This window comes from Gobio gobio (assembly GCF_949357685.1).
Source record: "Gobio gobio genome assembly, chromosome: 14".
NCBI lineage: Eukaryota > Metazoa > Chordata > Actinopteri > Cypriniformes > Gobionidae > Gobio > Gobio gobio.
Window position 1 is genome coordinate 24,247,281 of NC_137107.1, and position 14,546 is coordinate 24,261,826.

A 14,546-nucleotide genomic window follows, 5' to 3' on the forward strand; every position below is an offset into this window, starting at 1 on the left:
TAGGCCATCAGGGAGGTAACAGGGTTGACAGTTTTACAGGATATATTTTATGACATTACAAGCTTTGCACTCAAGGTCATGAAACTATATTTGTGCTTCTTAGAAATGATATATAAGAAATTATAAATAAATATATAGCAAAAAAAAAAAAGTTGACATTTTTAGATGGGCACCTACTCTCAAATGTACCAAAAGACAAGGTATAGTGCTAAAAAAGAGGAGACATTAATTGTCCTTGGAAAGTAATTGAAATTGTTTTTTTTGCGGGGGGGGGGGGGGGGGGGGGGGGGCTCAAAAAAGTCACAAAAAATGATGGTAACAGAGTGGATGCATAACATGGGGGCTAAAAATGACTAAATATTCTATATAGAGAGGGGAGAAAAACAAAATATTTTTTTTTCATCAAAAATATGGATATTTGCTAATAACTCAAGAAGTGGGGTAATGCGGAACATTTATGCATTTGGTCTGTTTAGAGTATAGATAGATGATTTCATCATTTAGTGACACAAATGGCACCCGTTTTGTAGCATGACCTCTTTATATCTTCATCTACCTGTATATGTGATTAGAGATTATTTGAAATATGTAGCAGATGTATACATATGGGACAGTAATGCCCTGCCTGCTCCCTTCAGAGTACTTAACTCATGTGCTCGGCCCTTCAAAATGAGTAGTACATAGTATTAACCCTGTAGTATTAACTTTTAAAAGTTGTCTTATTGACTTTATTCATTAGAACTTTACAGATGTTTGACTTGCACTTGCCAAAGACATATTGATTTATTCTCACAAAAGTTAATGTTATTCATTTTATAGAATACATATGCTGATAAAGAGAAGTTAATGGGTTCAGTATAGTATCTTGTACTGTCTGCTGTCTCAGGTCTCATCTTTTACATGGTCCTCAGTATTTCATGGTTTTGTTTTTTTGTTTTTTTATTATTCAAGTAGCTTTTTATCACATCGTCTGGCTGTGCAACTGTTCACTGGTCTCATTTTTGCTTTTACTCCCTCTACATAGCGTTTGAAGATAAATGTACATATTGATTTCTCTGGCACAGTAGGGGCCTCATCAGTACAGCACTCAATAAAATGTTGGAGCCATGCGAAAGAAAGGCCGAAATCGGCGCTCACTGTTCGCGGCTGCTGCTTTTTTGTTGTCAAGGTCTCTTTTAAGCATCAGAACGCTTTCAACATCTTTCCGTCTTTCTCTCCTTCTGTCTTTGTGTCTTAGTTTCCAGGTTGCCGGCGGAAAGATGTGGATGAGGGCTGAAGTCTAGAGCTGAGGGCATCGGGGTCTGCCTGCCATTGGCCGGCCATTTCGCCCGTTACGGGGAGGCTCCACCCTCACCTGGGTACTGAGCGGATCTCGAACACTGCCTGGCTCCTCCCTCGGCAGCCCCCGTCCCCCTCCCCAACCCCACCCCCCCTCCCACGTTCACACCCCGGGGCTGGACCATGTCTGGCAAGCAGCCGGAGGGCAGCCGGACACCCAAGGCCCAGGACCAGGACACGGACCAGGACTGCGGGGAGGACAGCCCCGTCATTGAACGCCGCAACCGGAGCGGCATCATCAGCGAGCCCCTCAGCAAGAGTCTGAAGAGGTCTCGCACTCTCTCGCAGTACACCGCCGCGTGCCCCCAGACCGCCAATGGACTGAAATACAACGGCCAGGCAAAGAGTCACGCGGCCAAGCCCCAGCCCGCCCAGCAGCAGCCGCAGCAGCCTTCCGCCTCGGCCTTGGTGCCGAGCAAGCTGGACCGGACCCTGGAGCAGGTGTTGGAGGGACAGAATGGCCTGTTGCACTTTGCCCAGGCAGCTGCGCTGCTAAAGCGGGCGGGCATGGAGCACATGCTGCTGCCAGGGGGAATGGGAGTGGGCATGGGCGGGGGCGAGGTTGGGACGGTTGACCTGGAGGGGGCATCGGTGGCCGACGCTGTTGGGGGTCACACAGATTTCCCGTACGGCGTGGGCGGCGGCTTCCCCTTCAACCCGGGGCTCTTCATCATGACGCCAGCCGGAGTCTTCCTGGCTGACAGCGCACTGCACATGGCCGGCTTGACGGAGTACCCAGTGCAAAGCGAGCTAGCCTCCGCCATTAGCTCCGGAAAGAAGAAAAGGAAACGCTGTGGGATGTGTCCACCTTGCCGGCGCAGGATTAACTGCGAGCAGTGCAGCAGTTGCCGGAACCGCAAGACGGGCCACCAGATCTGCAAGTTCCGCAAGTGCGAGGAGCTCAAGAAGAAACCGTCTGCTGCACTGGAGGTAAACGATACTGAGACTCTGTGAGCTTTATTAACACATTTTAGTTGCTTTTGTTCACTAATATTACAGAGGGAATGGTTTGTGGCCAGAAAGCATAATAACATCCGTTGCTGGGTGAACTTTGTACTCAGTGGTGGTGTTGATAGAGCCTCTGCTGAGGGTTAGGCTGGGAGATGAGGCTTTGGGGTGACAGGTGGCACTGACAGTAGAGGGGGAGGGAGATACGGCCAGACATGCACCATGGGGTTTGTTCTAATCTGCCCCCCACTGCGGCATCACGTCACTTTTCCCACATCATTCCTCTGTGACACTACTAGGACACTCCTCAGAGACATGACGCCCTCCGGTATGGCTGCTTTTATAGGTCCCTGCGTTCATTAGAGCGGTTTTACAGAGTTATGCGGCTTGAGAGATGCTACTTTTGTTAAGATCAAGAATCGTATCGAGGTGGTCTTCTTTCTGCAAAGATGTAGCGGTGGGCATAATGTGTGGACGTATTTGTTTATGTGTTTTTATGTACGACGTAATCCATCTGGCTACAGGGCTGTCATCTGGAGCACCAGGTGTCTGTGACGAACAGCCCACCCCCTACTCTCTCTCACCAGTGGGGGCTGATGCTCCTCCAAACTTCTTGCTGAGGTCATTCCGAGTTATTCGGATTGCACAAATGCACAAATTTCAATAGTGTTTGACAGTATAAATTCGACAGATTATTTATTTTGAAGTCATCATGAAATTCAAACGAACCCCATTTACTTAATGCACATTCCTGGTCTCGGTGTGAATGATCAGTGCATTCTGTTCCAAAGAAAAGATGGGGACATTTTACAATATGGTTCGATTTATTAACATTATTTAATGCATTGGGTATAATGAACTAACAATAAACAGCAATTTTACAGCATTCATTAGTTACACTAGTTTATAATCAATCATGTTAGTTTATTGTTCATTATCAATGTTTGTGTATGTTCAAAAATGTACATTAACCTAGATTAAAAAAATGCAATAAACACTCTTTTTAATTGTTAGTTCATGTCAGCTATTGCATTAATTAATGTTTACTTAATGAACCTCATTTTAAAGTGTTTCATGTTTGACACTTTAAATTTAGTCTCTTATGTCCACCAATGCTTAATTGATCAAAAGTAGTATCTTAAAATGTAATTTATTCCTGTGATGGTCTTCAGTGTCACATGACCCTTCAGAAATCACACTAATATGTTGATTTGGTGCTCAAGGAACACTCTTATTTGGAAAATAGCTGTGCTGCTTAATATTGAACCCATGATAAATTTTTTTGATTCTTTGATTAATAGAAAGTTCAAAAGAACAGCATTTATTTGAAATAGACATCTTTTGTAACATTATAAATGTATTTACTGTCACTTTTGATAAACTTAATGTGTCCTTGCTGAATAAAAGTATTAGTTTACTTAAAACAAAAACAAAAAAAAGACAGTGGTGTACCTATTGTTTGCATAGTTCTCATTTTTGGCTCCCTTCTACATTGTTTTTGACGAATATCCAGTTTCACTGATATTACAGAACTGAAATGTGAACAGCATTCCAGATTTACTTTAATTTTAATGTATTAATGGGAGCACATCACAAAGCTTTACATTAATATATTAATATTTCAATATCGGACTGTTTAGTTCAGTACCAAGAGAGTTTGCTGGTCTGCAGGTCTTACACCTGCAAATAAAAATGTAATGTAATTAAAAAAAGATTACCACAAATTAAGCAATTCTGATATAAAAGTTCATAAACATTCTGAAATATATCAGTAGTTTATATTTTACCGGTAGAGTTTGACAAGAGTTGATCTGTTGAGACATTTGATTGCCTATAACTGGACTTAGGCGTGTATACTTGTAAAAAAAAAAGCATCTATTCATTTGTGTCTCCAGTTATAATTTTTCTCTCTTCACGTTGTCATGTTTGATGTTCCTGTGCCTAATATGTATTAGGCTCTTTTTAGTTAAAAAAGGGGGCACATGATTAAATTAGTTTGAAGGCACTCATGCTTCCTTTTAATTGATGTCTGCTATATTCATAGGAAGAGGTTTTGGATTTGTCCATTTGATGTCTTCCTCAGAAATAAAACCTTTAAATCAATATTTTTTGGGTTGTTTTGTTTGCTGATTACAGAGTCATCATTGAAACACCGTCCGTAAGAATACTAACGGCAGGGTGATGCTGTGTCTCTAACGTCATTAAAAATGGTCTGATAATTCCACGCCACGTCTGCTCCCCCAGCTGTCCAGTCGGTACGGAGTCAAACAAGGTCACGTCTGATGGCGTCTCAGGGAGCCCCTGTGATTAAAATGTGTCTAAAACATAAAGCGCTACCGGTTTATGGTTTCCTAAATAGATGTTAATTTGAGCGCCTACCATGATGGGAATAGTTTTGCACTAAGCATCTGAGATGTCTTACACCTGCTGTTTTATTGCTACTAGACGGAGTTGAAACAGCACTGTGGAAACCAAATCAAGCACAACTTATTGATTCATGTTTCTTTTTTGAATTTGTGAATACAAATTAAATTGCTAGAGGTTGTTGGCCACAGATTATTGCTTCATTAGAGTCTAGAGGCCATTAGAGGCTAGTTTTACTTGTTTGCTAAAAAGAAAAGTGTAATTTGTAGACCAGGTCATCATGCTGTATATATAATACTTAATACAGTAATGTATTGATTCATACTTCTTTATTGAAAGTGAATTTGTGAATACAAAGTAATTAACTAGATGTTGTTTGTTGTTGGCTATAAAAAATACTCAACACTATAGAGCCTTTTTGGCTAGTTTTGCATGCTTGACGTGTTAAAGTCTAATTGTTTGCAATTTGTGTATAGTTTCTGTACACTTTTGTACACATCCACTACGAAACAGCATTTTAGTTTGTCATTGTGATGCTTTTGATGGTATTGGCACTGTTTCTGTGGAGACTGTTTTACAGAATTTATACTTTACACTAAAAAGGCAATTCAGATCTGCATACACAGCAAAAGCAACGCTGGTTCTGATGAGAATAACTTGACTTGTATGAATCTAGTTAAGACCAAGTTAGTCTAGCTGGTTAAGTAAGTTAGTTAAGAAGCCTGATGGTGATATCATAAGCTTTGCATGGTGAACATCAACGTATTGTCAAATGTTTTTAATGCTGGTAAGCTGGTGTCCCCATCAGACTTATTAACTATCTTGACTAGCAGATTTACCTGGTCAGTCAGCGTCATTCACGCCATTTGACTGCTTAGAAACCATCATCGTGAATTAGATCATGAAATCCTGTCTATCAGCATCTTAACTAACTTGCTAACCAGCAAGACTAACTTGGTCAACCAGCTTCATGCTGGCTGACCAATTTGACCAGTAAGGTTTAAAGTTTAGACCACTTATAAACTCATTAGCATTAATTACAACATGGAATCAATATATTAGTATGGGAGTCTTAACTAGCTTAACCAGACTAGACTAACTTGGTTAGTTTCACCAGTAAGGTTTTGGCATTTAGACTGCTTAGCATCTCATCGCCATGAATTGAATTAAATCCTTTCCATCAACACAGGATTCGTAACTTAACCAGTAAGACTAACCTGGCCAACAAGCTATATGCAGGCAGACTAGTTTCACCAGTTTTCCTGTTTAGACCACTTAAGATCTCATCAACGTTAATTCGAATATGGAATCCTATCTATCAGCATGAGATCCTTAACTAACTTAACCAGCAAGACCCACATGGCCAACAAGCTTCATGCAGGCAGACTAGTTGCACAAGTAAAGTTTGGCTGTTTAGACTGCGTATCGTCTCATCACCATTAATTCAATTAAATCCTTTCCATCAACACAGGATTCGTAACTAACTTAACCAGAAAGACTAACCTGGCCAACAAGCTATATGCAGGCAGACTAGTTTCACCAGTTTTCCTGTTTAGACCACTTAACATCTCATTAACGTTAATTAGAATATTGAATCATATCTATCAGCATGAGATCCTTAACTAACTTAAGCAGTAAGACTAACCTGGCCAACAAGCTATATGGAGGCAGACTAGTTTCACCAGTTTTCCTGTTTAGACCACTTAACATCTCATTAACGTTAATTAGAATATTGAATCCTATCTATCAGTATGAGATCCTTAACTAACTTAACCAGCAAGATCCACATGGCCAACAAGCTTCATGCAGGCAGACTAGTTTCACCAGTTTTCCTGTTTAGACACTTAACATCTCATCAACGTTAATTAGAATATTGAATCCTATCTATCAGCATGAGATCCTTAACTAGCTTGACCAGTAAGACTAACCTGGCCAACAAGCTATATGGAGGCAGACTAGTTTCGCCAGTTTTCCTGTTTAGACCACTTAACATCTCATCAACATTAATTTGAATATGGAATCCTATCTATCAGCATGATATTCTTAACTAACTTAACCAGCAAGACCCACATGGCCAACAAGCTTCATGCAGGCAGACTAGTTGCACAAGTAAAGTTTGGCTGTTTAGACTGCTTATCGTCTCATCACCATTAATTCAATTAAATCCTTTCCATCAACACAGGATTCGTAACTAACTTAACCAGAAAGACTAACCTGCCCAACAAGCTATATGCAGGCAGACTAGTTTCACCAGTTTTCCTGTTTAGACCACTTAACATCTCATTAACGTTAATTAGAATATTGAATCATATCTATCAGCATGAGATCCTTAACTAACTTAAGCAGTAAGACTAACCTGGCCAACAAGCTATATGGAGGCAGACTAGTTTCACCAGTTTTCCTGTTTAGACCACTTAACATCTCATTAACGTTAATTAGAATATTGAATCCTATCTATCAGTATGAGATCCTTAACTAACTTAACCAGCAAGACCCACATGGCCAACAAGCTTCATGCAGGCAGACTAGTTTCACCAGTTTTCCTGTTTAGACACTTAACATCTCATCAACGTTAATTAGAATATTGAATCCTATCTATCAGCATGAGATCCTTAACTAGCTTGACCAGTAAGACTAACCTGGCCAACAAGCTATATGGAGGCAGACTAGTTTCGCCAGTTTTCCTGTTTAGACCACTTAACATCTCATCAACATTAATTTGAATATGGAATCCTATCTATCAGCATGAGATTCTTAACTAACTTAACCAGCAAGACCCACATGGCCAACAAGCTTCATGCAGGCAGACTAGTTGCACAAGTAAAGTTTGGCCAGGACATTCCATACTTCAGGAGAAAAGCAGGTGGCGAACTTCTGGCCCACTTTAAATTTCTGACCAATCGCACAATAGTCCTCGGACACCTACAAGAAAAAAGCTCAGATGATGTGTCAAGAACAAGCTGCGAGAACTCCCAAACCAGGGCTGCAAGAACAAAAGGACGTCATTTTGTTCTCGCAGCCCTGGGAGCGAGAACTTTTTCTCCATCTCATCTCCATCAAAAACAACACAAAGTTCTGTCTATATCAGCATGGAAGTCTTAACAATTAGTCAGCAAGCTTCTTCTGACCAGTTTCACCAATAATGTTTTGTCTTTTAGATTTCTTAGCATCTCATCACTGTTAATTAGAACATGAAATCCTATCTATAAGCATGGGAAGCCAGCTTCTGGCAGGCTGATTTGTAGGGTTAACTGTCCCCTGCGCTTGCTTTGAACTTATATTCAAGTTTTTGTTGGACGGTTGTATTGTATTGGTGTGACTATGGTAAAGTTACTGCTAGTGCTTTGAGTGTGTGTCTAAGAGAGAGGGTACAGACAGGGAGTGATCTTGCAGCACTGGGTATTTTGCAGCTTTCACGGTGCATTGCTGGCATCTCAGAGAGAGCCATAAAAACAGAGGGGAGAGTGAGGGGGGGAGGTAGTGTGCAGACCGTCAAGGCCTTTGCCACCTCACACCTCACTGACTGGAGATGTGGGGAATTATTTTAGGAAGCCTGCGTCTGAATGGAAATAAAATAAGCACGGGAGAATTAGGAGCGTGAGGCTCGCTGGACCAAACGGTCATGTTCACTCCAAGATCTCAGAGATGTGTGTGTGTGTGTGTGTGGCTGTGTCACTGCTTGTTCCTTTATTTTAGCTGTGTTAATGCACGTAAATGGGTTTGCTTGATAGTATTTGTGAGGATACTGCAAGGAATTGTTATTGCATTTGATATTTTGTTCTTATATATCTTAGTTCTGTCAGTGTGTTTATATATGAATACATATCAAACTTTTAAACTTGTTCTTCTGCATATGACTGTTAGGTTCTAGCGCTGAAATAGCTTTCTTTAACCTGTATGTTTGTCATGTTGGGGAAAAAAACGGTTTAAGCCAGACTAAAGTGGTTTACTGGTCTTTATCTGGTTTCAGAGGGGTTTTGCACACTCATCAGCTGGTCAGGATGGAAGTCAGCTGACTCCAGCTAGACCAGCTTAAACATGCAACCACTTTTTTATCAGCACAAAGTTTAGGTTTGTAGATGAAATTAGTAAAAAGAAAAGGAAATATATGTATCTATATATTTATTATAAGGTTACAAAAAGTTTGCTTTAGTGTTAGTCTGTAGTACTGTTAAAAGTGGTGATACATTTTAAAAGATCTAATCATTGACTTTCATTAGTGTAATGTAATGTAAAGTTGATTTAATGACACAATAGCCTAATATTTTTGACCCAAATAAATCTACTTATTAATTGAATTGATACCAACACACATTTTACCTAATTATAATTAGCTTAATTTTGATTGACAAGTAGCTCTGTGTGTGTTTGTGTTTGTGTGTGTGTGTGTGTGTGTGTGTGTGTGTGTGTGTGTGTGTGTGTGTGTGTGTGTGTGTGTGTGTGTGTGTGTGTGTGTGTGTGTGTGTGTGTGTGTGTGTGTGTGTGTGTGTGTGTGTGTGTGTGTGTGTGTGTGTGTGTGTGTGTGTGTGTGTGTGTGTGTGTGTGTGTGTGTGTGTGTGCGTGTGGTCCAGGTAAACCCTACATTATGGGGACAAAATGTCCCCACAAAGATGGCAATATCCAAAATCCTTGTCCTTGCGGGGACATTTTTGGTCACCATGAGGAAAACAGCTTATAAATCATATTATGGTTTTTTGAAAATGTAGAAGGTTTTCTGTGATGAGTAGGTTTAGGGTTATGGGAATAATATACAGTTTGTACAATAAAAAAATAACCATTACATCCATATTACCATATACTATCATATTTTGGGGATATAATTGTACCCAGAAGTGAGCTAAACCGGACAAAATCCAGTAATAAATAAAATAAAAAAAGAATGTTAGGTTTCGTTTTAGGGTGTCTATTTATAACTAGCTTTATATAAAAACAATAGGTAACACTTTAAATTAAGGTTGTATAAGTTAACATTAGTTAATGCATTAGTTAACATGAACTGACCATGAACAACACCTCTGTTCAGAATTAGTTAATCTTTGTTAACGTTAGTTCATAAAAATCCAGCTGTTCATGGTTTGTTCATGTTAGTTTCACATTGCATTAACTAATGTTAACACGATTTGTATAATGTATTAGTAAATGATAAATAAATGCTTTATAATAAGTGCAGTTTTTTATTAGTTCATGTTAACTAATGTAGTTAACTAATGTTAACTAATGAACCTTATTGTAAAGTGTTACCAAACAATAGAAGTCTATGCAATGCCATTTAAATATTTAAGTAAACGTGTTTGTGTGTGTGTGTGTGTGTGTGTGTGTGTGTGTGTGTGTGACAGTCGCATTAGAGAGTGAAGGGTTGATTTGAGATGATGGTGGTATCAGTGCTCTGAAAGGGGGAGATGGTCTCGTCTTGGTATGCACACACAGAGAGAAGCTGTCACCCTGCACCTCTATCTGACACCCCGACACACACACACATTCACACACTCACTCACACAGCTAAGGTATACATGACCACAGGGCTGCATATACAGCTCACACATAAAGACATGGAAAGCGACGGACAGATTTGTGGATTTCTGAAAAAGGGTCAAAATCTTATATCACTGTATGAGAAATTCTACAGTACATCACGTTATTGGTTTAGGTCAGAATATAGCGTTTTTTGCTGTAAATTCAACAAAATGGTGTATGTATATTAAATAACTTATTGTTTTATATTTGAGTGAAATAACTTTTTAATAATGAAAGATACTTTGATGGAAATCAAAATATTAATTTAACCTTCAATCCACAATTTTTTGCTCAGGCTATTGAACGGAAACATTGAGACTGTGCTCTTTTGTCCCCTCAGGTCAGTAATACAGCGCCAGTGTATCACTGACCTGTGGAAACTGAACCCTCAGCAGATTGGAGCGGTAACTTATTCATAGGAAAATCAATAAACAGATTAAGTTGGTGGATCTTTTGGTTGACACCTTGCAGGAATGATGACCTTGGAAACGCATGCCACAGAGGGTTAAAGGTTGTGGGCTAGGCGTCTGTGAGCTAGGCTTCTGAAAGAGGATTGGGGCGTTAGGGTCACTTCTAGTTGGGTAGTCAAAGCTAAAGGTCACAACCAGTGAATTCTCAGGGGCTCGTGTGCAAGACACACCCACAGTGTTGTGTTTGAATTTCACGTGTGGTCAGCAGTGGGCTTGTTGCATTGTTTCGAAAGAAGTGTTTACTCAAATTTAGGTCTTGAAATTAAGCAGGAGTAGGACATGCAACATAAAACAAAGCTGGTCTCAAGATTAAGGTTTTTTTGAGCAAGTATGAGATTTTTTGGCAATACTTTACAATGAGGTCTCATTTGTAGGAATAGATCACCCAAAATTTAAATTCTGTCATTTACTCACCCTCATGTTGTTCCAACCCTGTATGAATTTCTTTGAAGAATGTTGGTAACCAAACAGTTGATGGACCCCACTGACTTCCATAGTATTTTTTTCCCTACTATGGAAGTCAATGGAAATTCATACAAGTTTGGAACAACTTGAGGGTGAGTAAATGATGACAGAATTTTCATATTTGGGTGAACTATCCCTTTCGTATTAACTAACATGATCTAACTAACAGTGAGCAATATATTAATTACATTTATTAACCTTTGTTAATGTTACTTATGTTCATACACAGTGCATTAGCTATTGTTAACAGATACAACTTTTAATCTTAAAAATGTATGAATGTTAAGATTAACATGAAATAAGATTAATAAATGCTGATTTATTGTTCATTGTTTGTTCATGTTAACTAATGTAATTAACTAATATTAACAAATAAAATCTTATTAAAAGTGTTACCAGCTTTTCCCACTTGCTCTGCCAATATTTGAATTATTATATTTGAAATAAATATATTTTTAGCAACATATTTTGTGTCAGAACCCCCCCATATATTTCTTTATTAGTCAAAAATAACTATAATGTAACTCCGTGGGGATTTTTATTTCAAATAAATGCTGGTATTTTGAACTTTCTATTCATCAAAGGTTTCCAGAAAAATATTAAGCAGGTGTTTCAACATTGATAATAATAAGAAATGTTTCTTGAGCACAAAATCAGCATATTAGAATGATTTCTGAAGGATCATGTGACACTGAAGACTGGAGTAAGGATGATATAACAGCTTTGCCATGTTTCAAACTCTATTTTGTATCCCGGAAAGCCTCAGTGAGGTTAAGATTCTGCCATTGCCTTGCGTGTGACGCTAAAATAAGTATAAATATACATAGCACACATAAATACTGGGCAAAATAGTGCATTTATAACTGTTTATTGTTAAAACTTTGTATTGATGAAACTTGGATAAGTTTTTCATTGAGCTGGTTGCAGTGCATTCTGGAATTGTCTTCTCCATAAAGAAAAATTGGTCACACGTTATATTAGGTGTACTTGCATCAAACAAATAATTACAATGTACTTATTGGGTCCATGTTGTTTTGAAAAACACTTCTGCTGTTATTGAGGTGGGATACAGGTAAAGTTAAGAACAGGTTTAGTGGTATGGAAAGGAAAGGGTCAACAGTGATGTAATTACAGATGTGTATATGTAATTAAATGCAGACAACTTTTAAATATAAGTACAATGTAAAAACATATGTACATTGTATCAAATGATTAATATAAATGTTAGTACATAGTAGTTAAAGACACTTAATATAAACATCCATTTTGGTGTGTGACATGCTATATTCTTACTCAGCCACAAGAGGTTATTGTATTTACTGTCCTCTGTCAGAAAGTAAGGAAACTAAGGATCACACACCCTCTAAAGTAAAGAAAAAGACTTCTAAAAATATGTTTTCTCACCCAAGAAATACTCCGGAATCCTTGATTAACAACATGAAATTAGGACGTGCTAAACCATTTAAGTGTTCAGAGTTAACATCTGCCCAGCTGTTGTCGTGGGAGCACTCGAGTTTAGTATGTCAAGTCTGGCCCATATATATCTACGTGTTCGAGTGTTCAAACGTTGTCTGTCTTAGTTTGTCTCGTTCAGGAACACTTGAATGATATTGAGTGTGAGTGTGTAGGCTGGTGCACATGTGATCATGTGAGCGGGGATGTGTTTGCCGCCCATGGCTCGGACTATTGCTGGCGAGCGTGTGAGATTCTGTGCCGCAGTAGTGTTGCACTGTTGGGGGGGTGGGGGGGTGAACTATGTCTCTCCAGCAATGCCTGAGCTTCAGCCCCCTTCAACCTCAACGTCGCCTCACAAGGCTTCTTGCTTTTCCTCAGCTGGCCCGGTCTCAGCGCCCACCTGAGTCCCGCTACAGATGCCAAACCGACAGACGTGCAGCACAGAAAGAATACAGAGAGAGAGAGAGATAGAAAGAGGCCATAGCGAGAGCAGTGTGGTGGGCGCTCGACGTGACTGCGTGGTGACTAAATAATGAATGTGGCGTATCGGGTTTCACGTGGAGCCAGGGCCATGGCCCATGGCTGGAGAGGAGGAGGGGGCAGGAAAGACAGAACAGGGAAGGAAAGGGGGAGAAGAAGGAATTAGATGAATCACACAGCCGCAGAGGAGAGCGAAAGGATGTGATACAGCCAATGTCTGTGTATTTCCAAATGGAACTATTTTCTAAAAAATGAATAACCCTCTGATAGCAGAGTGAAATTTTGAATCAAACAACATCATTGTGTTCGTTTAAAGACTGGTGATTTCCAACGCTTGTCCTGCGTTGACACATTCTCGATCAAAACAGGAATTTTAAGCGGGAGATATCAAGACTATGTCTCCTATAGTTAGGCTTCCCTACATCTGAATACGCATACTTCCCTAGGTGAAAAACAGCATTTGAAGAGAGTAGTATGTCTGAGTTAGTAGTATTCCTAAAATAGTAGGCGACAATTACTCAATGGCCTTCCAGTGAGATTCTGAAGTGCGCATCCAATGGACACTTTACAAGAGAGGATTTGTGAAAGGCACAATCGACTCTCTAAGTTTCACGACAAAGCCAACATGGCGGATATAGTACGTCCAGATTTGGTTCATTCTACACACTTTATACTATAGTTCGTACCTACTCAGTATGCGATTTCAGAAGCACCTTGTGAGACACAATTTGCTAAATGCTAGTCGGTGAAGGTGATATTAGGAGGCGGGGCATCCTCGTTCTAGAGCACTTGATTGGACAAAAATCTGTTTTTGTTGTGTTTGTTCCCAGTGTGTCCAAGGACTAGTTCTTGTCTTGTCTAGGTGTGTCCATGATGTGCACATAACATAACGAATGGCAATCTTACACAATAATAGTCAAAAGTGGGGGCTCGTCCGGGATATTCCTAAGAACGACAGGAGCTAAAATCATCTGACTTGAGTCATCAATATTTTTATTTTATTTTATACTGCTGCATCCGAAATCACATACTGAGTATGTACTACATTTGAATTTAACTCACAACCGTTAAAAAGTAAGCTCTATATAGAATGAATATGGGTAATGAAATTTGGATGTACTACATCCGCAATGTTACTGTCTCATGACCTACCAGCAGTTGTGTTGCGTTGCTTCACTTCCATTCATAAATCCTGTCCCATGGCCTCATGGGATAGTAAAGTGTCCATCGAAATGCACACTTCAGAATCTTGGCGGAAGTAGTAGGTCATCTAGGGATTTCCTGCCTACTGTAGTACTCTTTTCGCATACTATATATTAGAGCGGTATTCGATTTCGGATGCAGCGTATGTTTCAATGCGTATACCGTACACTAGCATATAGTTGATTTTAAAAATAACAAATTAACTATAACACAGGGCCTTTAACATATCTGTGTTTTTCATTCAAACCACACTCTACTAAATGCACCCCATTTCTGCCCCCCCCCCCCCCCCCATTTCTCTTTTTCTTT

The 14,546-nt window shown here is 39.6% G+C and overlaps 1 protein-coding gene across 5 annotated transcripts in view; it reads left to right on the top strand.

Annotated features, from left to right (window-relative positions):
- cxxc5a (CXXC finger protein 5a) overlaps window positions 1–14,546 on the top strand; it is a 28,813-nt gene that overhangs the window by 12,896 nt on the left and 1,371 nt on the right. For all 5 annotated transcript variants that reach the window (XM_079835767.1, XM_079835764.1, XM_079835765.1 and 2 more), the window contains exon 2: window positions 1,238–2,268. In XM_079835767.1, the coding sequence (XP_079691893.1) occupies window positions 1,462–2,268 (807 nt within the window). In that variant the 5' untranslated portion in view covers window positions 1,238–1,461. The remainder of the gene's footprint in view (window positions 1–1,237; window positions 2,269–14,546) is intronic.